Source organism: Plectropomus leopardus, chromosome 10, assembly GCF_008729295.1.
Source record: "Plectropomus leopardus isolate mb chromosome 10, YSFRI_Pleo_2.0, whole genome shotgun sequence".
NCBI classification, from domain to species: domain Eukaryota; kingdom Metazoa; phylum Chordata; class Actinopteri; order Perciformes; family Serranidae; genus Plectropomus; species Plectropomus leopardus.
This window is the reverse complement of record NC_056472.1, coordinates 19,620,288-19,642,588: the sequence shown is the minus strand read 5'-3', so window position 1 is coordinate 19,642,588 and position 22,301 is coordinate 19,620,288. Positions and strand designations below refer to the sequence as shown.

Here is a 22,301-nt window from a genome sequence, read left to right as displayed (position 1 = left end):
CTCCACATCTCTGAGTTACGTACCTGGTCCAAGTTGGACAGACTGTTGGGGTCTTGGCTCAATGCTTGGTACTGTCCTCGTAATCTGTCCCCAGCTGCAATCTTCCTAAACTTCTTTAAATCTACTACATACAGAGCGCTGGTTGAAATAGAGGAGGAGGAGAGAGAAAAGACAGGTGTGAGAAGACGGGGATGAAGGGAAGCCCATAGGAAGGACTTCATAAAAATAAAAATAATGACTCAATAAAGATAATACCCCAGGCACATTCAGATAATTGTACCTAACGTGGCATATTAATAAACCTAACTGTGTCAACTGTGTAGTTTCATTTATTAGATTTAAGTCTGCCAGAGGACATTCACTTCCTTATGTGTTCCCGCGATTCATCGATGCGGTTCAGTCACTCGCTGCTTTTGTCTCACCCCGCAGAGCTAAGCAGCACACTGGCATCTATATGTCCCGTCATATAAAGTTTAAGTTCTGCAAATTCTCTGTTCAGCTGCTGGCTGTCCCCTGATCAGCCATCACACTGACAGAGAGAACGCAGGGCCACATGTCGAGAAAGCAGCTCAACACTTTATTACATACCTGGTGCTTGATTTAATGCACTATGGCTGTTTTTGTAGAAGGCTGAAACTAAAATATAGCCACAAGAACTACAACTATAATTGGTGTCCAATCACCATGAAACTGTCTGACACAGTACTGGAGTCACAATTTATTAGTTAGTTTTTAGCTGGTGACAATTAAGAATTGACAACTAATTTGATCGATAAATTGCTATTTTTTAAGAAAAAAAAAAAATTGATGCAGCACAACCACCGCTTTACCCAGCGAAGATTTGGAAAAGTGTTGGAAACATGGAAACATCAGTAAGTCCAAACCTGAAGAAAATATTTCTGCGCAGTGTTCCACTTTATTCCGAGTTTTCAGTCACAAGAGTAACCATGAATGAACACTGGACAGGCAGGTAAAAGTGACCAATCCCAGTCTAATCACTGGCAGTATGCAACACACCTGTGCACACACCGGCTGGTAGAAGCTCCACCAAGTGTGTGTGTCTGTGTGTGTGTGTGTGTGTGTGTGTGTGTGTCTGTGTGTGTGTGTGTGTGTGTGTGTGTGTGTGTGTGTGAGAGAGAGAACCCACACGGGTCGGGTGAGATTTTAAAACTTTCTCGTGGATTCTATTTGAGATGCAGATAGAGCAACAAAAACAACAGCAGCACTTCCAGCATCTAAATACAACAATACATAAATACTCTTCCAGTTCTTCGTCATATTTGAAACTTGGGATGAACTAAAAATAACACATATTCTTGCAGAATAATGAATAATTCCTCTGGATTATTAACTGAATGCTAAAATATACAGAGAAAGTGAAAGATGTATGATTTTGAGAGATATACTATATTTAGCAGTATGGTCTCTTTTTTGACTTCTATTAATCTGTTCCTTCTTTCATGCTGCTTTGTAAAGTACTACAGCAAGTCATGAAAGTCCCCAACTAAATAAAGAAATTTAATAGCACATGAGAAGCACAATGTCCTGAATGCTAATGTTTCAAAATGCATGGATTTAGAAAAAGGAAGCTTTTACCTTGATCTTCCCTAAATATGACACTAAAGTAAAAGATGTAAGGGGATTATATTACTACAACAAGTGGCCCACTAGCGATAAATTTGCACAAGAGCTTGTTTAAAATTGTTAAAGTGCCCTCTCATCTGAATGCAAAATTACCCTTTTTCATAGCCAATGTCATTTTTTTTCCCACCAGCACTCCACTCTGCCTCTGATTGGTTAGTACATAGAATGACAAAGGTGGGAAAAAAAATAATGCTAGACGAAGACAGGCCTGCTCGCCTCTGAGGCGTTCCAGCCCTCATTGACAGAAAAGGGGAGTTTCGTGTCTTAGAAGGCCCGTGCTGTGTGTACTACATATCTTAAAAATGTATGCTGAACACCAAGTGTTTGATACCATTTAACATTTTTAAGGGTGTACCAAACAATCCCTTAATTGTTGATATGGCACATGGACTTAAGAGAAAATTTAAAAATAGCACTTTATATTGAAAAGATTGTTTACCCCTGTTCTATAGAGTATCCAGAGATCAGGTAAAATGTGAGTTTTACTTTGTGCTACCAGGTTTAACTTCACAGTTGTTTTTAAGGCGGTATACCTGATGTGATATTTCCTGTGTCCGAGATGTGAGGCCCAGTAGCCGGTTTTCCAGAAGCGATAGCCCTCCATCTCTCTGCGGCTGTCACAAAACGGAGTGTAGCCATAAGGAGCACCCTCCAGGTCAAGATCCCTCAACTCCTTCAGGTCAGCCCGAACTATCTGAGAGAGAGAGAGTGAGATCAGTTAGTACGGAGAGGACTGACGACACTTCAGCCGTGTTCTCATACAATCTTCACACTAGCTCTGTGACTGAAATTTCGACGAGTCTCTCACTTTCAGACACTTAAATGTAGTTCTTGTCCATGTCACCTCGATTTCAACTCTACCTGATCGGCGTCCACAAAGATGATCTTGTCCACAGCCAAAGGGAACAGAACATCCAGGAAGAGGATCTTGTAACCCCAAATAATGCGCTGCTTCTCAGTCTGCTGGTGAAGCCATCGAGGCCATTTGTACTGTACCAGTTCATACTGAAAGCCATATGACTCTGCCATGTGAGAGATGGTTTCCTAAACACACCAAATACAAACACCAAACATAAACGCCAGAGATATATTAAATCCAGTGCCAGAGCACATAATAGAGTAATTAAACATTTAAGAAATATGTTAATATGCTTCTGTTAACAAAGTGAAAAGCCTCACCTAAATCAACAAGCAGCTACACTGTGGGATATTTGCAGTGGTGATCTTTGATCATAAGTAACTGCCTTTTTTTAATTCAAAGCATCTCATAAGGTTACTGAATGAAGTTCTGAATGTCTGTCATCATATTTTATGACTCTTTAAAAAAAAAAATCCTTGTACGGTTACAATTTTAATAAAGTGATTCGCTGGATTAAATGAGTGCGTCGTTATTTTTTATTAAATCGACTTTCTTTACTGAATAAATGTAATTAATGGTGCTGTTATATTGCTCCTAGACCAGCCTGTTAAAGGGGCTGGGGAAATGTGAAGATGGTGCCAGTGGGCCAGGTGGCACAGAGAGGCTGTGTGTTGCTTCAGGATATACAGTGCTTGGCTGTATTTGAGTGGGAACTTGAGCTAGTGTTGTAGCTTCCCTGTGATTTATCCTTTAAGCCAGTGTCAGAGTCGCTTTCCTCTTTTTGCTGAGACAGGAGTTTTCAGTTGTTGCTTTTAAGTATTTGGTTGTGAACATTTCTTTGATTCTTAATTAATTTCTTTTTTTTGCTTATGCCGCCCCCTTAATTATTTTCCTTATTATTTTACTTTTTTTTTTTTTACTGTTTTTACTGTACTCTACTCATCCCCTGAGTCTAATGAGGGAATGTAACAGTATTATGCTATTTGTAAAACAAGATTCCAGCTGGTTTTTTTTTTCGGAGCCATGTGATCTAAACATTTCCAATAAGTTCAAAGCGCTGTAAAGTTTAAAGTCATAATTAATTTAAAAAAGATAGATGTAATCACTTCCAAAATTCCCGAGATGTTTTAACTGTAAAATATTTTGTTCAATCCATATCTTTCGGTGTTATGCCTTTCAAAAAAAATATTTTTCCTGCGATCAAAAACCTGTTTGCTCTCCTGCTTGCTGCACACAAACGGAAGCACGCACCTGTGTTAATCTGCATGCTCCTAATGATCAGATTAAGCACAGGTGCGCTAAACCACTCTGCACGCTGAGGAGGGGGAATGCTGGTTAGTTTGTGTGGCCTAGCTGAGGGCCAGCCATCAATGGGCGGCTATGCTACAAAGACACAAAGGCAGATAAGGAAGAATAATTCGTATAAAGACACAGTTCTCGAAACTACTGGCACGCATGGCAGAACAATGGCTGTAAGCCACATTATAACGTAAGGCTGACGCTCACAGTGGCATAATATGCAGTGAAAGACATCTTGAAATAATGTATTTAATAAAAACATCAACATAAAAAATGCAAAACTGTTTTTGCAACCCAACATGTATCACAGTACTGAGTGCAGATTTACACCTATAAAAGATCTATAATAGAGATTAAACACAGAACATTACAAAAGAGGGAACAAGTTGCATGATACTTACTTTGCTTAGTATAAATAAAGCTGTGAAGAAGTGGGGTCATAGTCATTTTGAACGAGCAGGAACAACTGCATGCTTGTATTAAGTCATGAAGAGAGGGAAGTACCTTGAAAGATGGCGAGAGGTAATTCTTGAGGAACCAGAACTTGACAGGTGTTTTTGTATGCCGAAGGACGGACAGCATCATTATTCTGAGACAGACAGACAGAAGAAAGGATCAGGCTGAGGATCAGGGATAAATGTAACTTGTAGCGGCTGAAAAGTAAGCGTGTCTGTGAACTGAAAGTGACCCACCTCAGAAAGCGCTCATACAGATGGCCCGAGGCCACGGAAAATATGTTTAGAACATCCTCTTTCTTCTTCTCTTCATCGTCCTTTTTGGCACCGCCACCTGTGATGCTGTAAATGAGGTTGTGATACATGAGCCTTGTGTTTTTTCATACAGTGACAGTAAATCAGATGTAAGCCGGTAGACACCATGCCTTTGTTGAGCCAGTACTAATAATTATAAAAGCCAACATTTTCAGACAAATCATGCAAGACTGTGCAGCAAACTGAGGTGTTTCGTTTAAAATGAAACAATGAAGAAAAGCCATGATTTTAACAGCTCTTCATTCTCTATTCTGCTAAAACTCATCTAGAGAACTTAATAATGATCCTGTTAGAAGAGACACAGTTAAAGCAGCTGTAATATTTAAAGTGCTCCTTATTCTTATGAGCCCACATAGATGATAAAGCCTATAAAATAAATAATCTAAAATTATTTATTTGTATCAACTCACTTAACAGGTATCCAGAGATACACTGTTAAATTTTAAATGGCAGCCATATATCAAAAGATTTGAGCTTTAGGTAACAGCTGAATGAGATTAAATAAAAACCATCAGGCACTATTTTGTCAATGAAGCTACAAAGCCCAATTTTCCTGCAAAGTTTTTGTTATTTTGTGGTCAGATGCATGTGATGCCCCATGAGCGAATGAGATACGAGTTGCAAAAATGCACAGTTATACATTATAGTTAAATGTGTTACAAATCAGTAACAGTTGTGCCAAATAACATCAGTTCCTCTCATTCCCTTTAAAGCACCTCCTGCCTAAACATTTCAAACAGTGCTTAGCTGCCTTGCACCAAACAGATAATGGTAAGAAAAACACAAAAATCATATTTACTGATGTTGTCTCAAATCGATTACAGGCCCCTAAATTGAATGGAATTGAAACAACATTGTGGCACACTTTGTGGTATCATCAAATATCCGAAGAATTAATACATTTTTACTTGCACAAATTGTTTTATTATCATTTATTGCGTTATCATATCACAACAGAGACTGAAGTGTTATCTTTCAGAACGTGCAACTCTCTTGCCTGATCAAGTTAATGGCTGCTTCATTACTTGCTCAACATGGTATTTTACTTGCCCCTGCGCAATGGAGCAATCCTAATTGTTGAGGCCTGAAGACTTGTGGTTGTCACCTTTTAGACATATTTCTTGGATTTCACTTGGAATTATGATTTTCCACACTATCCAAAACTGCTTCTAGGTGACATTACAAAACCTAATGTATTGCAGCAGAATCAGTAAAAACAGGTTAAAGTAAAGTATGGTCTAACGTTCTGCTGGTTCTCGTTTTTTTTTCCTTTTCCTTTTTTTAAACAAAACTCTGAGTGAATATTTGTATATAATTAAATGCAAAAACAATGTTGCTACTAGAAAGGCAAAAAAAGGTCAGTTTGAGGCTTTATGTGGTTGCATAATTTAACCAAAACATTCATGAATAGTAATGACTCTGCTCTAACACATCTACCCGCAATTAAAAATGCACTGCTTCAGGTGCCATTTTACCAGACCCTCAGACACACATGGCTGTTGCCCTGGTAACCTGGTGTTGTTGGATAAGAACACAGAAAAAGATCGAATGGATCACCCCGAGGGAGTGATTTGACAAGAGAGTTTGAACTGTTTACTCTTTTTTTTATTTAAGTGAGTGAACTGTGAGTGTGTCCTGAGGATGTTACAACCCTGTTCATTTGCAACAATTAGTCAATTCATTGATCAGGTAAGAGAAAAAAAAGTATTGACACTAATTTTGTTAATTGATTGTTTTGTGTGACTAAAAATGCCAAATTTGCTTAGTTTCTCAAATGTGAGACTATTTGCACCTGTGTGAATACAGTCGCACTGCAGCTATTCCGAAGTTTTACACCCATCTCTATGACATGTTTTTGTGGATTCCACTGCGAGCTAAGATTACTTTGTAGTGTTATGTGAATGCATCGTGGTCTGGGCAAAAAAGTCATGGTTAGGGCTATTTCTAGCCAATCTTAGATATTGTCTCAGATGAAAGTGGTGATTTTGCAAGAAAAAAAACTTACAAATAAAGAGTCAGACAATCAGCTGACACAGAGCAATACAGTCCAATGGAAGAAGTAAGACGTGGTGGATGGATGGGTCAAACACAGGACTCTCACACAGGAGACTGAGGTTTGACGTCCTGTATGAATCAACTTCAGTTTATTAGTTTTAGACTAAGTTGACTTATTATTTTGAGTTTTTTTACTTTGTAAAAAGCTGCTGATTGCACAATGTGTACATAAACTTTATCAGAACAGCTGAATGGACCCATTTGTGTTAAAGTCGTATTTGACGTCACTAGGATACCCTAGTACTGTACAGTATTTAAACCACAGGTGGTGAATTACAGACACCTGGAGTGCAACCAGCATCTGCCAACATCTGGTTTTAAAGGCTGAATTACCGTAATGTTATGTAATCTTCAGAACTTGTCACAAATGTCACTGTGTAAATCTTTGGCAATATTTCACCCGACAGTTGTTTCAGGTTTCATAGTGAGGTATTTGGTCAAAAATGTTCTTATATGTGCTTTATTTATGTGATGTACAATGAGCCACATAAACACCAAACTAGCAAGAAACATGGAAAAAAACTTTGCCTTAGGGGCAAAAAATAGCCTAAAGCATCATTTAATACAACTTGCCCACTCAAAGATGGTGACTATCAAATCCGTTCATTAACTTTCAGACTCAATTGCATTCATGCAATTCAATCTTAGCAATAATTTAATCTACATTTGAAAATCCAGGCTACCAACAAGATTAATTAAATGTTTTTTCTTATGTTAGGATACCATCACAGACAGTAAAGTCCAAAGGACACTGTCCACACTCTAGTGCTATTGAAGAGCAGTGGCTCATGATGCAAGGCACATTTGGCGGACAGAAATCAAGACTTGTGCTGGAGGGTAGATGTGTCTGCAGTCAAACTGTGTGTCCTTGTCTGTAACAGACTGCTGATGAGGGAAGGAGTGTCTCTCCCACACTCAATCACAACCACAGCCTCGGCCCCGAGGCTCCAGGAAGACACCAGTGAGTGAGAGAGAGGTGTGAAGGGAGGAAGGGAGCATACTGTTCATTTCTACATGTCCTTTAAAACCAACACTGATGTGCACATACAAGTGACTAGTAAGCAAGTCACATCCATATAGCACAAACTCAACTATGGCCCAGGATGCTGCACAACTTTTTTTTTTTTTACCATTTAATTTGTTGTTGAAAACATTTAGTGTATTTCTCTCCCCTCTCAGAGCACTGCTCTCTCTACTTGAGCAGTTCGTTTTTTTTTGGGGGGGGGGGGGCACCACACATCTGTAGAGTCTGGGGAGACCGACTGCCTGCCATGACTAAGCCAGCCATTATGAAGGGCCTCCAGCACTACAGTGAGGCCCCCCAGATAAGCAGCTTTAGAGGGTCAGGTGAGAGCCCGTTTGGCCGACTCGCTCCTGATAATCTGGACCTCTGGAAGGATCCACAAAGCTTTGGGTAAATCCTGAGCAGTGGACAACACCAACCGCACAAAAACTCTACTTCTGTTTGTCCTCTAAATCTGTCGATTGAGCAGAATCATTCTCTAACATTTGTATGAAGATCATCAAAAGACATAAACAACATGTGTGCCAAGTAGACTAAAGGACAGATAGTCCATGTATTGTGGTCACGGATGGATTACTGAACAGGCCTACTGGGCACAGACCCAAGGGCCCACAGTGTCAAGGGCCATCCTGGCCTTTACCTGCAAAATTTCACTCAAATTAACTTGTAATAACCAAGAAGAGACTCAAAATGAACACGAAGAAATCAAAACTACTACAAAAAAAACCCCCAAAATGACCAAAAGAGACACAAATATACCTTAAAGATACACAATTTGACATTTAAAGGGACACAAAAAGACACCAAAGACATGCTAAGGAACTACAAAAAGACACAAATCTCAAATAAAATGACCTTAAAAAGACACAAAACTACTACAAAGACACAAAAAACAACAAGGACACACAAAATTACAAGAAAGAGATACAAAACCACAAGGAGATACTGACAACTACAAACACAAAACGAATGACTACAAAAAGAGGCGAAAGCAGTCTGTGTGTCTAGTTATGTAGGGTAGGCGGTTGAGCTTTTTGCACGTCCGTGCCAAGTGTCTCATAATCCACCCATGATAGTGCTGATGTGATTTTTGACTCTCCACGAGTTTTGATGCCTTCATTACGACGCTGACTTGATCACCTTTCCTTTACCTGAGAAATGAAATGAAATGGAAATGCTAATTGCTAATTGCCAATTGCTTTTATCTCATCACGCTTGCTCTACTGTAATTCACTTTTTACCTGCCTTAATAAATCTTCCTTACACTGTTTACAAATTGTCCAAAATGTTGCTGCTAGGCTTTTAGCATGATCAGCAGTCAGTCACATATCACACTTATTTTAACTGTTTTGCATGTGCCATTTTAAAATGTTGACTCTCACTTACAAAGCCCTACATGGTCAGGTTCCACAATATGTCATGCTCTGTTTTACATCTTTTCTTAAAAAATGTAAAAAAAAATCAAACAAATATTAATCTTTCTTTGTGCATCAAGCACTGTGATTGGTTGTAAAACACTATGATGTCATTGCTAAAATAGGAAATGACTGTCACAGCTACACATGTAAACAAAATCTGATTGTTGCAGTCGAGCCCTAAATATGTGCTTGTTGACTGTCAGTTTGGTGTGTACATGTGCTAGTTCTCAGATGTTGGCTCGATGTCTCACAGCTTTAAGATTGATCAGGAATGAAAAAAAGGGACTGCAAAATATTTTCCAAATTGTACATGGTTTGAATATTTTTGGTTGGTGTTCACTTGGCAAAGTTTTAATCATGAAGAAAATACTTTTCCAAGAAAGAGGAGAATGAATCATGCACCAAAGAAAAATCCCTTCCCCACATTGCAACCACCAACACAACCACACAAAGAAAACCACAACCAGTTTCTCCAACATGGAAAGCATTTTCATCTGAGCTATGTGGTCTGAATAAAAGTTTTTCTTTTGATAAACGCTGCAGAAAAATCATGTTTCCTCCTCATGTTTCAACAGGAAACACAAAGCAAATACACATTGCTGCCTTTTATCTGGATCCAGTCTGGGCAAACATAAATGGCCAAGGCCTCATCTAACACTCTCCAAGGTCTTACGACTACTTGGGGAGAGGTTACTTTTACAGCACCCTCCACCTAAAACTTGAACTCCCTCAGGTGACACAGCCGCTGATGCTCCTCCACATCCTGTGTGGCGCTGACGTTTCTGATCTCTAAGCACAGCATAAGGGATATTAAACCCTCACAGTTCCCCAAGCTGAAAGTAGTGAGACTAAAAAACCTCCCTTTGACTTCCTCCCAGCCGAAGTTGATGATGAAAGCTCAGAAGAAAGAAACCACTAAACAAAGCAGGAGAGCGTCTAGGAAAGAAAGAATAGGAAGAAATCAATTTTCACTGAGTTTCATTATCACTCTACAGAGATAAAGATAAGACAATTTGTAACAACTCTGTCACTTGATGCTTGCTGATGCACGAATCCACATCACTAATTCTTCAGATGCGTTAAATCAATACATGGCCTTCATTCCCAGCCTTTACAACAAATCCCACAAAGCACCCTGAGATTACAAATGAAGTAATGGCTATAAAGACATCTTTACTTTGAAAACAACAATATTTTGTAAGATCACTGACCAAGGTTTACATAGTGTCGACTGAACTATTCAGATCCCTTTACTTTTGAAAACCTGCAAACCTTTTCTTTCGTTGTGCATTCATTTTAAAAAGTATTTTTCTGGAACTATCATTCAGAGTCCTGTGAAACACCAATCTGTTCTATCAATGAATAAACAATAGGTTTCTTATGAGGGTTTATCTTTCAAACAAGCAAATATTTTTTCAATATTTTGTGTCATCTGTTACTGCATACACTGCATTTGGTGGTTCTCAGTGTTTTTCTTTCTGTCTTTTAATTAGTCATCATCTCCAAACTTCAGGTGAAACCAGCTGCCTTCACTGGATGTAAATATGAGCTACGGGTTCACTCGCCAGAGCACACTTCTTTAAAATAACTATTTCACCGATAAGAGAATCCTTACATGAAACAATGTCTCTGCAATAAAAATATGTAAATATTTTTGAAATTGGTGCTACATGACCAGAGGAAACAGAGAAAAAGGACACTTTTGCTCAAGAGGTTGAAAACCTACAACTACAACTTCTTGTATAACAGTCAATTGATAAGATAAGTTTGAGAGAAAGACAACTTTTTGTCACTGCTGTTGGTGGCATCGGAGGCGGGGAGAGGGGATATCTAGGCACTGGTTCAATGGAGGGAAGATTATCACTGTATGTCTACACTAACCACATTGTTTTGATTCAAATCTGGTTGAAAATCGACAAAATATCTCTTTAATTTGGACCCAATGGACAGAAAATATGTAAGCAGAGTTTGGATATATGGTTAGACTTTTTTATTTAACATGATATGTGGCTTCTAAGCCTTGAGATTTGCAGTTTCTTGTTTTGAAAAGAGGGTATGCTGGAATCATGCCAAAAGGAGGTTCTCTACTCTCTCCAAACGCAGTCAAATTTAGGTAAGGTTTATATTTATACATCACAGGCACCTAGGAAGCAGTTACGTCTCTTGAAACCATCATATGCAACCTTTAATTTAACCTTCTATGTTATGTTTTCATTACTCAAATGCAGGAATACCATGGGAAATAGTTTAAAGATTGCATTCAATTATGAAACTATTCATCCATCAATCCACTTTCAGCTTTTTATTTTTCCTTCGGCATGGCAAAGGCTGGTTTTAATAGGGTATTCCAAATGTTGTTTTTCCCAAAAGCGTCGCACAGCTCCTAATAGCTGACATCTACGTCAGAGGGGATCGGTAATCCCTTCAGCTGGTTCTGGGTCTGTCATGGGATGTCCTCCCAAGATGGACAGGCCTAGAACACAGCCTAGAAAATGCCCGGATCAGACAGTTAAACCACCTGAATGAGCTCCTTTTAACAAGAAGGAGCAGCGATTTTACTCCAAGCTCCTCAGCTCGTTCCTGTGGGAGAGCCCACAAGAGGAATGAGCTTTACCTATTGCAGAGCACCCAGCTCTTACTGCAATCACAGAAGGACTGAATAGCTTGTAGCAATGGCCAGCCATGCCCATACACACGGTCATAGACCTTTCGATGCCCCTAAAATACATGTAGACTGATTGTACTCCCAAGACCTCTCCAGTGTCATAGCAAGAGAGCTGGTCCATTTCTCCATGACCAGGGAAGAGTTTTGACTGTTCAGGTTCAACAATTTGTTTCCCACACCTTGGCATATTGCATCCTACATCGACACCAGCATAAATGTGGCTAATTAGAAGAAGAGGAAGAAGAAGAATTCTCTATTGTAACATGTACATTGTACAGTGAAATTTGCCCTCTTCATTTAAACCATCCTCTACAGAGCAGCGAGCGGCCATGTGCAGCATTCAGGTAGCAACTTCACATCTTCTGCCAGCACCTCAGTCAGGAGCACCAACAGGAGTATTAATGTACATGGTTTGATGATGGGAGAGGAAAAACAGGCAGAGCCGGAGAGAAAATCCAAACTCTTTACATTTGACAGCCGGGATTTGAACCCAGGACATTGCTGTGGGGCATCCTATAGCATCTGGGCAAATTTCGCAGTACCCATAATCCTATGCGCTACAAAAGATATGTCACATTGACGGAGCCGCAGACAGATAAAGCTCACTAAACGCTGACGCTGAGGAGCTACAATGACAAGAATCAGTCATATACAATATACAAGGTATGCCCCTTAAACTTAAAAGTTAAAACTACATACATTGCAACAACAGAGCTCCCTGGGTTGACTTCCGTCTCTGGCGAGCTCAGTCTTTTCTTGTATCTTTAAGGTTACATTAAGTAATAACATTAAGATCTGCTGTGTTCCAAATCACTTAATTCTTCTTTTCACTTCAAATTTTGTGCTTTGGGCTGCGGCAGATATGAGTAAGTGGGTCATAGTTCGTGGCACAATGTTTTGACAAAGTTGTAGTGTGTCCAAATTGCACACATACTCCATGCAACAGTATGTACGCTGTAAGGGCAGCTGCAGTATGTTCTCAAAATAAAAAGGAAAAGTATGTGATTCAGAACGCATTGTAAGTTTACCTGTCATTGCTTCCTGAAAATTCTGTGACATAGCTGTTGCTGCAACAGCGTCACTCTCACTTTTGAGTGCACCTTTCATCTGTCTGCATTGACAACGATAGATTTGAGAGCACAAAAACCATGGCATGTGTCTGGTATCATAGCCGCCCACCTTTACCTGTCATCTGATCATGGCTGATTGCAAAATCCAGAAGCACAGTTTTTTCAGGGACAATATTTGAATTCACATGCCTGTATGTTGTGTGTATAGTACATTGTGTTTGTGAGCATAGTTTTATGCACTAATGCATGGACACATACAGTTCATGTATGCAATCTACAACACTGCCAGTAGTGTTGTTGATATTCTAAAAGCAACCACATAAATACATGAAGAAATGCAAAAGAAAAGATGAAAATGTAAATATCTACAATATTACCATATGCTAATAGAATATTTCTTTAATTTATTCTCATTTTGCATAATTTAGGAGTGTGGCGCATCATGTAAAAGCAACCAATAAACACTGCATGCTCATGAATATGAAGATGTTTTAGGTGTTAAATGGGTTGCAGCATCACTGCCTACCTTTTTTCAAAAGTGCTCCAAACACTTCACACAGCAAGCATTAAGTTAGGAGACAGGATCACACAGTTAGGAAGTGTTTGGTGGGGGGGGCACACAAATGCACACACACACATACCTACAGAAGCACATATTTTTTGCAAGACTAGATCTTACAGCATAATAGTGCAGTCTGGATCGAGGGGAGGAATTAGATCTCCTGAAACCACAATGTGTAATTGACAAACAGAAGACTCATCAGCAAACCCACCAATCAATGAGCTCACAGTTGTTACTGCCAGTCAGCTGGTGGAGGGTTTTAAAACTACTGAAACCAATCAAATTTTATCTGTATGAGGGAATCAATTACATACCTGGCTATGGAGTCCCATATGCCTTTGCTTTCGCTATTTTCACTTAAAAGATCTTCATTGATCTTCTCAGCCTTTTTCTGCACCTAATAAGAAGAAAACAAAATCCAATGATTTCATTACAAACTGTGTAAAATCATCCCAACATCCCTAATATTTGACCTTCTGAAGAGAATTTTACTGTATGCTGCTGAATAACATCCAGCATGTGTGGGGAGTTTTTCCTTGGGTGATGTGAGGGTCTAAGGGCAGAGGGATGTCGTACACTGTAAAGCCCTCTGAGGCAAACCATGTTTTGTGATAATGGGCTATATAAATAAAACTGACTTGAAAATTCTTGCGTACTTTACAAATATCTCAGAAATACACTCACTCTGACTTTGATGATCTTACTGTGGAAACTGTTGAGCAAAACAATGACATCACCAGCATCTGCAGGGGAATCGGTTCCATCATGCCTGAAAAAGTGGATAAAGAGAGAGAAAGTGTTTACTGTCACTGAGAGCGAAAATCAATGATCGTGAAATCTGGACAATGGATCTGCAGCGGGTTAGTCTAACACAGGTGAAGCCCCATTTGGTAGCTGAAATGTATCAACAGACTGCAGAAGAAAATCTATCAAGTCGAAATTACACATTTTTCAAAATAATAGCAATTTAATACAGGCTCAAAACATGTAATAAATACTGATCATATTTGATTCCTCATTGATTGTGGCCATTTTCAGAATTCTACATATTTAAGTACAACCTGGATGATTCAGCCTTTCTATATGCAAACTGGACACAAAGAGGGGCACCGATTAGCCCACAGTCTTTATATCAAATTCCAAATACATGGCTAAGCCACAGACATGACAATCATAAAACTATGTCATTTTTAGCTTTTGAAGAATCTGAACAATTTATCAGTTGCAGTCTGGCAAGTAAATTAATTGGTTATGGATAGTAATCTGTACTGTCTGCATAACAAAGTTCAATTGACTCTACTATCATGCATCATGTAAGGGATAATCCCAGATGAGATGACCATTATCAGGAATTAATGCGAAGGCTTGCACCTGTTGCCTCTGCAAATGCAATTAATTCCAGATAATGGACACCTTGAAGGGCATTATCTTGCCTAAGAAAAAAATTAAGAATATTCATTTATATTACTATGCTTTGTGCATCCAAATCTGAAGTTTTTTTCAAGCCATAACTCTGCTTCCCTTGTAACACCTGAAGGTTTACTTAATACCTGAAAAAGCATTACAGCCCCATCCTATGCAAAGGAAATGTTGTCCGCTACTACAGTAAATACAAATAACTTTAGATACGACTTAACATAATAAGAGTTATTTCTAGTCTGCTAGCCCTTAAGCTCAGCTGCTGGCAAGGAAACTAACATTATGCTAGCTACATTTTAAGTCAACGACATCCTGTATGGTTAACAAACATTAAATATAATTTGACAGTGTGTGTAACAACATCGACCAGCTAATTAGCAATGTCATTGTCCCCAAATTAATATCAAGATTTTTGTGAGCAAATGCTATGTCATGTGTAACTGCAGGGTCGATTCCAGCCTCGGCCCTTTGCCGTCATCCTCTCTCTCTCTCCCCTTTTCACACTCGTGCTGTTCTATCAATTAAAGGCAAAAACACCCTAAAAAATATCTTTAAAAATAAAAAGTTTCAATTACAGAAATAAAATGTTTTTTTTTTTGTTTTTTTTCACTGAAATTAGCCTTTACATTTTGAATCCAACTGACTTATCATATTAATAATTCTGTAATACTGTGATACCGCAATATTTTCTGAGATGGTTACTGTACAGTGAAAATCTTACACTGTTACAACCCTAATGTGAATATTGTGTGTGGATGGATGAAAAAATATTCAAGACAATACAATGCTATCTATAGTACAAATTTATTGCTTTGCTCTTAATTTTGCCGCTCGTTTTTATCTGCTAGCTTAAAATATGATATCAGCCGAGTGCAGGATCGCGTCAGTTGCTGCCAGATATCCCGAGAGTGTGTTGCTAAAACAGAGATGTGGTAAATTTGCTCCTGATACTGTATGTCTGAAAATATCTGAAAAATGCCATTTTAGTGCCAGACTGTTATGAGGGGTAAGGGCTTGTGATGAATGGGTTCGATATTTACTTCAGTGACTTTGGGGCAAGAATCTGTCATCATCTATTCTCACATTCACTTTTAACATTGGAGTGAATAGACTCAGGATCGCCGCTAGCCTCGTTAAGGGGCAGGGCAGTGGTGAAACCCATTTGACACATACAGGAAACGAATCTAAAGTGTGCCATTTGGTTTATCAATGGTCTCTGATACTAGGCATCTCATTACGTTAGAACAGTGAACAGATAGTTTCAACGTAACTACTCTGGGTGTCCTTTATCAGGTTTTCATGGGCACCCTGCAGCCAATCACAATCAAGAATTCGCCCTACCATGGTATAACAACTTTATATGTATTAGTCAAAAGTCCAACTGACACCACAAGTTTCCCCCTTTCACAATCAATAACTAAGTTCTACACGATTTTCATATTTACAGGGAATTTTTTCTGTTCATAAAAAAAGGAAAAAAGATCTAATCTTTATTGACTGTCCTTTACACGCTGAAGAGACAGTGTTTAGCAGTGAAAGTTTAGATAAAGAGCCAGAACAATTTGCATTTGAAACCAACAGTGTGCTGTGGGCATGATGTTTTCTGTAGGCTGATGCAGAAGTTAGCATCGCCCTGGTTCCCTAGCCACCAAGCCTATGAGATTTTTCCACTGGATTTTGAATTGAGGCAGAAAATGAGATCGGCAGCAAACTAACATTTATGATACTTACACATTTTGTTCAGCAAGATCACCTTTACAAATAAACACCACTTTCAGGATTTTTAAGGCCTAAATGAAACAGCCAAAGGAAAAAGCTAACATTAGGTTGTAAAAAGACTGCACTACAGACACAAGACTTAATGTCACCACCATACAATGATATAAACAACTTAAAATAAAATAGATTAGGCAAAATGTTTCATATGTTACAAGTCCAGCTAACACCACAAAAGATAACCCCTTTTGCCATCAATAATTACTGTCATCACAATTTCCAATTTCCGTACCTGTACTTCACAAGCCAAGGACAGGCTCTATTTAGCAGTGAAAAAACTATATACAATGTCATATAAATTGCTCATATAATGTGCTGTATATGAATTATACAAGAAGTCACAGAACTACTCAGCCAATCAGTCCGACATAGATTTCCATTTTTATAGTGTGCTTGGGAGAAAAACATTTGTTGTGTCTGTGACTGAGGTTGATTCACATGTTTTAGCCATAGCAACAGTGTAACAAAAACACACAGGAAAAGCTTGTTTCATGAACAGCAGCTAATGGACAGACCCCTAACAGACAGAGACAAGAGCACGCACTTAAAAGAAAGCGCGTACTGGGACAGCTGCCAGGGTCACACTCATGATCATATTCATTACCCTCCATCATCATTAAGAATCACCTCACCATTATTTTATCCATCACTACTTCCCAGCCATGTTGCATATACTGGTAGATTTAATGCGAAAGTCTGTACAGTATTGACTGCGTAACACTGGCCTTTCACAGTAATTGTTTTAGGACTGATTTGCCCAGTGGAGAATGCGTTCTGGCAGGCAGGATCTGCTGGGTCTCATGGTGAAAAACCAGAGAGCAAACTTCAGGAAGAAATGAGCAATAGGCTATGATGCACGGCAAGCCATTACGACCCCAGTGCTTACTAAAGGCAAAAAACTAACCTTATCACTATGATAAATGCTCCCTCCTCATTGAGCCTCAAAGTGCTGCTTGTGTTTTGCCCCCCTCTGCTGTCACCGATGCAACTCAGCCTTTAGGGCTTGTGTTAGAAAGCACCAGAGATCAATCTGTATCCATGCTCTGAGGAGAGGAGAGCTGGCCGTCTCATTCATCGCTGTCAGAGCGAGGTGCGGTGGCAGCACAGGGTGCGGGAGGAAAAACGCAGGCTCTGGGAATGGAGAGCACGGACACTCCCACTAGACTCTGATCGGCCACCTAACCAGAGCAGAGTGCCGCTAACCACAAGAATAATGACACTGCCAAGGTGAAAAATGACATCACCTCTTAGCTTCACCTGGAGGATTGGGGAATAAATCTTGGTTGTCTGATATGATTTCAGAGGAACCAAGGGCTGTATGTGTCCTAAATCTTATGTGAGGATAGCCAGAGAGGATGATATCTTTGATTGTAGGGACATCTAGTATGATGCACTTTAGCTGAGCATGCACACTCATATACATAAAGTCACTAACCTAACTTCATAATGAGGGATTTTCATATCTTTGTTATGTAGAAATTTTATGAGCTATGAGTTCCTTTGATAAATAAGAATTTGATTTTTTTTAGATCAAAGTGAGGGGTGCCACAGTGCATCTTAGTTAAAGTAAAAGTGCAGAATTAAAAGAATACAAGGCAAAGAAATTTGTATTTTGTTAAAAACTGTATCAAACCAACTGAAGCACAATACTGTTTCTATTCGTCCTGGGAAATTAGACAACGCCGACGCACTCTGTCTAGTATATGCAGCCTTTGACACCTACGCCATCCTAACTAAAACACATTCTGCTGCGGATATTTTGCTGTCTGAGGTGGATGGCACGGCAGGTGACCAACTGAATCATCCCTCCACTCTGTCTTCTCTTTAATAGCACCCCTCTCCTCCCACTTGTCTCTCTCCCCTCTGCGGTGAGCAGAACTCCCTGCACTCATCAAAACCTTGAGCTGCTACAGTGTCAGCAGCTCTCCATGTTACCATAGTGATGGGTTTCACAGCTACCGGTATGAAATGGAGAGGTAGCTGAAAACAACCTTCATGCTGAGCGACTGATGAAGCTGCCTAATTAGCATCATAACTTTTTTTTTCTTAAAGATATTAATGTCTGTGAGGGATGAGATTGGAAAGACAACAATGGCATTAAAAATAGTCTGCCGACGCTGGTGAATACTCACGTGAGAACCTGGTAGATGTCTTCTGATCTCCCTTTACGTAATCTCAAGATCCAGGCACCAGGATTGGCTTTCAGCTGGAAATATCCCTGTTGTAGTATTTGTAGTAAGCATTAAATTCACAGCTCAAGCACAGCATTCAAAGTTACTACTGTTGTTAATGCCTGTGCTGCCCTTCAAAGGCAAACCGCAGAAACTACGCAAACACTGAAACTTGGAAAAATGGCTTCAAAGTTTTTTTTGACTGTCCAGCCAAATCTGTTAGAGTCTGAAAAGTGGTAATGCACTTATTAAATTAAACAATTATTTATGCCTAATAACCATGATCAGTGATTTGACTCCAAAAATACACTAAGATTTTAGTACTTTGCTCCAGGGGTGTTGTAGTGGGTGGAAAAGCAGGACTGACTGCCTGGGGCCCTAATTGGAGAGGGGCCCTCATTAGGCTGGTTTTGTTTGCATTTTTTTATTTGAAGGTAATAAGTGACATAACTTAATTAAAATGGGCTTAATATTTTTTTTTGTAAGACTGAACTATGTATAAAAACAGTGGAAGCTCTCTGAGGTCCCTCTCAGCCCTAAAATGCACAAAATGGCTTAATTAAATACCTGCCATTTGTTAGCAAGTTTTCATGGAGATTTTGTGTATCTCAATCTGCATGTGAGATTCCACTGCCTTCACTGATAAAACACATTGATCCTCATATTCATTGCTTGTACCTGTTTAAGCCATGCCGCGAAATCTCAATTAAATCGCCAGCTTTTGTCCAATTTGCACTTCCTCATCTACAGTGACAACTAGCTAGCAAACAGCAGCCACAAACAAAATATGAGTGTTGGTTCCATTATCCTGATGAAACATTAATGCAAGACACAGTCAGTAAATTAAAAAAAGATGATACCAAATATTTTGAGATTTTACAATGCAATGTCAGTAAAATCATTGAATCCCTTCCCTTTTTTTTTTTTTTTTTTTTTAGCATTTTTAAGACTTTTGGAAGATTGTTTTAGGACATGTTAGTACCAATTAAGACCTTATTTTCATAATGAATAATTCAGTAACTTTGAGGACTTTTTACAGATCAGCAGGATCCTGAATAAATACAAATTAGTGTTTTATCTTTGTTTTATCAGTATGAGGAAAACTTCTTTTATTTCTTGTTTCATTAAATTTGTATTTGTTTCATTAGATGTCTGCTTTAAAAGTGGTAACAGAGTTTTTTTTTTGTATTCCTCAAGTGTTATTTTGTTGTAAAATTCACTTTAACATGATTGACTTTAATTAGGATAACTTGACATCATCATCTTCATTTTGCTATGGTCATTAACACATTATCAATAATTAACCGGTTGGCATCATCCTAATTCTCTGCACCATCCAATGTAATATGCTTACTGCGGATTTCCTTGGTACAATAGAATCCAAAATCTCAGGAAATCCTGGGCAAAGCGCAGTAGGTATATTCACTGTGTGTTGTCTTGGGCTCTGATTGAATTTTGTAGTTACTTCTTTTTTTAACAGTCTATATTCACCAAAGCAGAACAAGATTAATGCAAGAAATTTCATCACAAGATAGTTGATAGATGTTTTACTTCAGTCCTAACTTAATTTTGACTAAAACTGTAGTAACTGCAGTTAGCCTTTGCACAGCAGAATGATATCCACACCATATATCTAGCACACTTCAAGTAAACTGTCTTGGTAAGTCGAACACTGAGAAGACCACTCACCAGGTTAGCCATGACAATAGTGTCATACATGAGCGGGTCGCGACTCATGCCCAGGGTAAACTGCAGTCCACGGGGAGGCTGGCCGGTTGACAGATCAAAGCAGTGGCCCTCCAGCAAGAGGTGCTCCAGCTCGTACTCTGCTGTCACTACCCCACTCACCTGGAGCGAAACCACAAAAAACAATGGGGGGATGATTAATAGAATGCACCATGGCCCTGATTAAGAGGTGAGAAAGATAAGATTGCCGGTAGCAGGATACCTCCTGCAGGTGGATGTTATCCAAGTCATGGGGGCTGCGGACAGCCTGCACCATCCAGCTCTCTGGTGTGATCATATTAAGGGTGAGAAGGGGAGATTCCGGGAGGTCCATGAAGCGAGCGACTGGTCCTGGAGACACTGTGTCATTGGCCAAGAAATTCACATCAGACTCCAAGACAAAGCGGTAAAAGCTGTGGAGACAGACAAACAGAGATGGACAACATTTAAGTGCTTGCCCTCCAAATAACTGCAATTTAACGTAACATCAAATAATGTAGTTGGAAAGTAAAATGGTCAATATTCTACAGGACTTTTTGCCACTGGACTGAGTCGACTATTCCATCCAACAAACGCGTTGTCCTCTTCAGAAAGCACTAAAATGATGACATGTTGTGCAATAGTCTTCTTTCTAGGACAAGAGAGATGGGCTGTATTGTGACAGCTGCGTGTACACAATCTCCTTAAAGTAAAGAATCTAATACTATTACTGCCAGTGTTACTGCTCAGCCAATAAGAGAAATATGTGCGCTAGTCTATGCACCACTATTGTTCCCTTTTTTGTTATTACTCAGAGTTGTCACAGAGGCTAGCCCGGGGCTAATCTTTATGCTAATTGCTTTTCTTCAGTGCACCCTCTGACACTGAGGAATCATAATGAGTGTAGAAAACGTGGCAGATTTTAGCATTACCAATGCTAATTCTTTTTTATTTTGAATGCCTTCTTATTCTCAAAGGTAGACCATCACATTTCTTATTCACAGGGAGAAATCTTAAAAGTTAAATACCACCACAGCAGCCATGTTTCTGTGGACCAGTCCAGAGTGGAGGAGTTACAGAGAGGCTGTTGACTCAAGGGATGAGCTGCTAACACAGCAAAGGAAAGTGGCAAGGGAAAGGTTGTTTGTAGTTAGGAAGGAGAAACCCAGTATACCAGAGGACAGAAAGGCTTCATTCCACTGGTTTCAATTTGATGAGATGACAAATAACCCAAAAGAAGAAAAGTGAGTAAAAGATGAACAGCTCTGTGGTCTCTGCTAGGAGAATGAGAATTACACTTGTGAATGAAATGAATGCAGAATACGATTCATATGTGCCACAGACAGCAGTGTTTCCAGGAGCGGGCGATATGATAACCAAGCTTCTGGCTCTACAAGGGAGATGGGGCAGGGAAGTTGAAACTTTACGGTCACAAAACTTTTCTGTGGTTCTAAACAACACATCACCCAGTAATGATCAGGACCTCTATGATTAATATGGTTAATCTCTATGGTTAATAAAATGGAACAAAATTGCTTATACCATTTCTCACAATATTTTATTCAACTGTATATATGTTGACATTTAATTACATTTTGGGATAACTGTGAATATTGCGTCAAGCACCACTCAAAGAAACAGCTGGATATCCATTAATAAAACAGGCTGCATGCATTGGCATATCTTATATTGAAAGGTAAGATGCAATTCTTAAAAAGTTGAAGAGCCTGATTTTTTAAATATAAAAATGTAAGCCCTATCTGGGATGTAAAGGTATTTGTTGTAAGGTTAAGAGATTCCAGTATATTTTATAGCCATAAGAATTTTCTTTTGGCATTTTAGCCTTTATTAGAAAGGACAGATCA

General features: G+C 39.1%; 1 protein-coding gene across 4 annotated transcripts in view; it reads right to left on the bottom strand.

The window, feature by feature from the left end:
* Positions 1 to 22,301, bottom strand: part of uggt2 (UDP-glucose glycoprotein glucosyltransferase 2) — a 59,342-nt gene that overhangs the window by 6,305 nt on the left and 30,736 nt on the right. For 3 of the 4 annotated variants that reach the window (XM_042494121.1, XM_042494120.1, XM_042494122.1), the window contains exons 28-38: positions 20,681 to 20,870; positions 20,422 to 20,580; positions 18,694 to 18,779; positions 14,051 to 14,135; positions 13,681 to 13,763; positions 13,446 to 13,526; positions 4,495 to 4,599; positions 4,307 to 4,391; positions 2,506 to 2,688; positions 2,178 to 2,338; positions 24 to 138 (exon numbers count right to left, since the gene is read on the bottom strand). In XM_042494121.1, coding sequence (XP_042350055.1) covers positions 24 to 138; positions 2,178 to 2,338; positions 2,506 to 2,688; positions 4,307 to 4,391; positions 4,495 to 4,599; positions 13,446 to 13,526; positions 13,681 to 13,763; positions 14,051 to 14,135; positions 18,694 to 18,779; positions 20,422 to 20,580; positions 20,681 to 20,870 — 1,333 coding nt within the window. The remainder of the gene's footprint in view (positions 1 to 23; positions 139 to 2,177; positions 2,339 to 2,505; positions 2,689 to 4,306; positions 4,392 to 4,494; positions 4,600 to 13,445; positions 13,527 to 13,680; positions 13,764 to 14,050; positions 14,136 to 18,693; positions 18,780 to 20,421; positions 20,581 to 20,680; positions 20,871 to 22,301) is intronic. The other variant, XM_042494123.1, reaches the window with a different exon arrangement.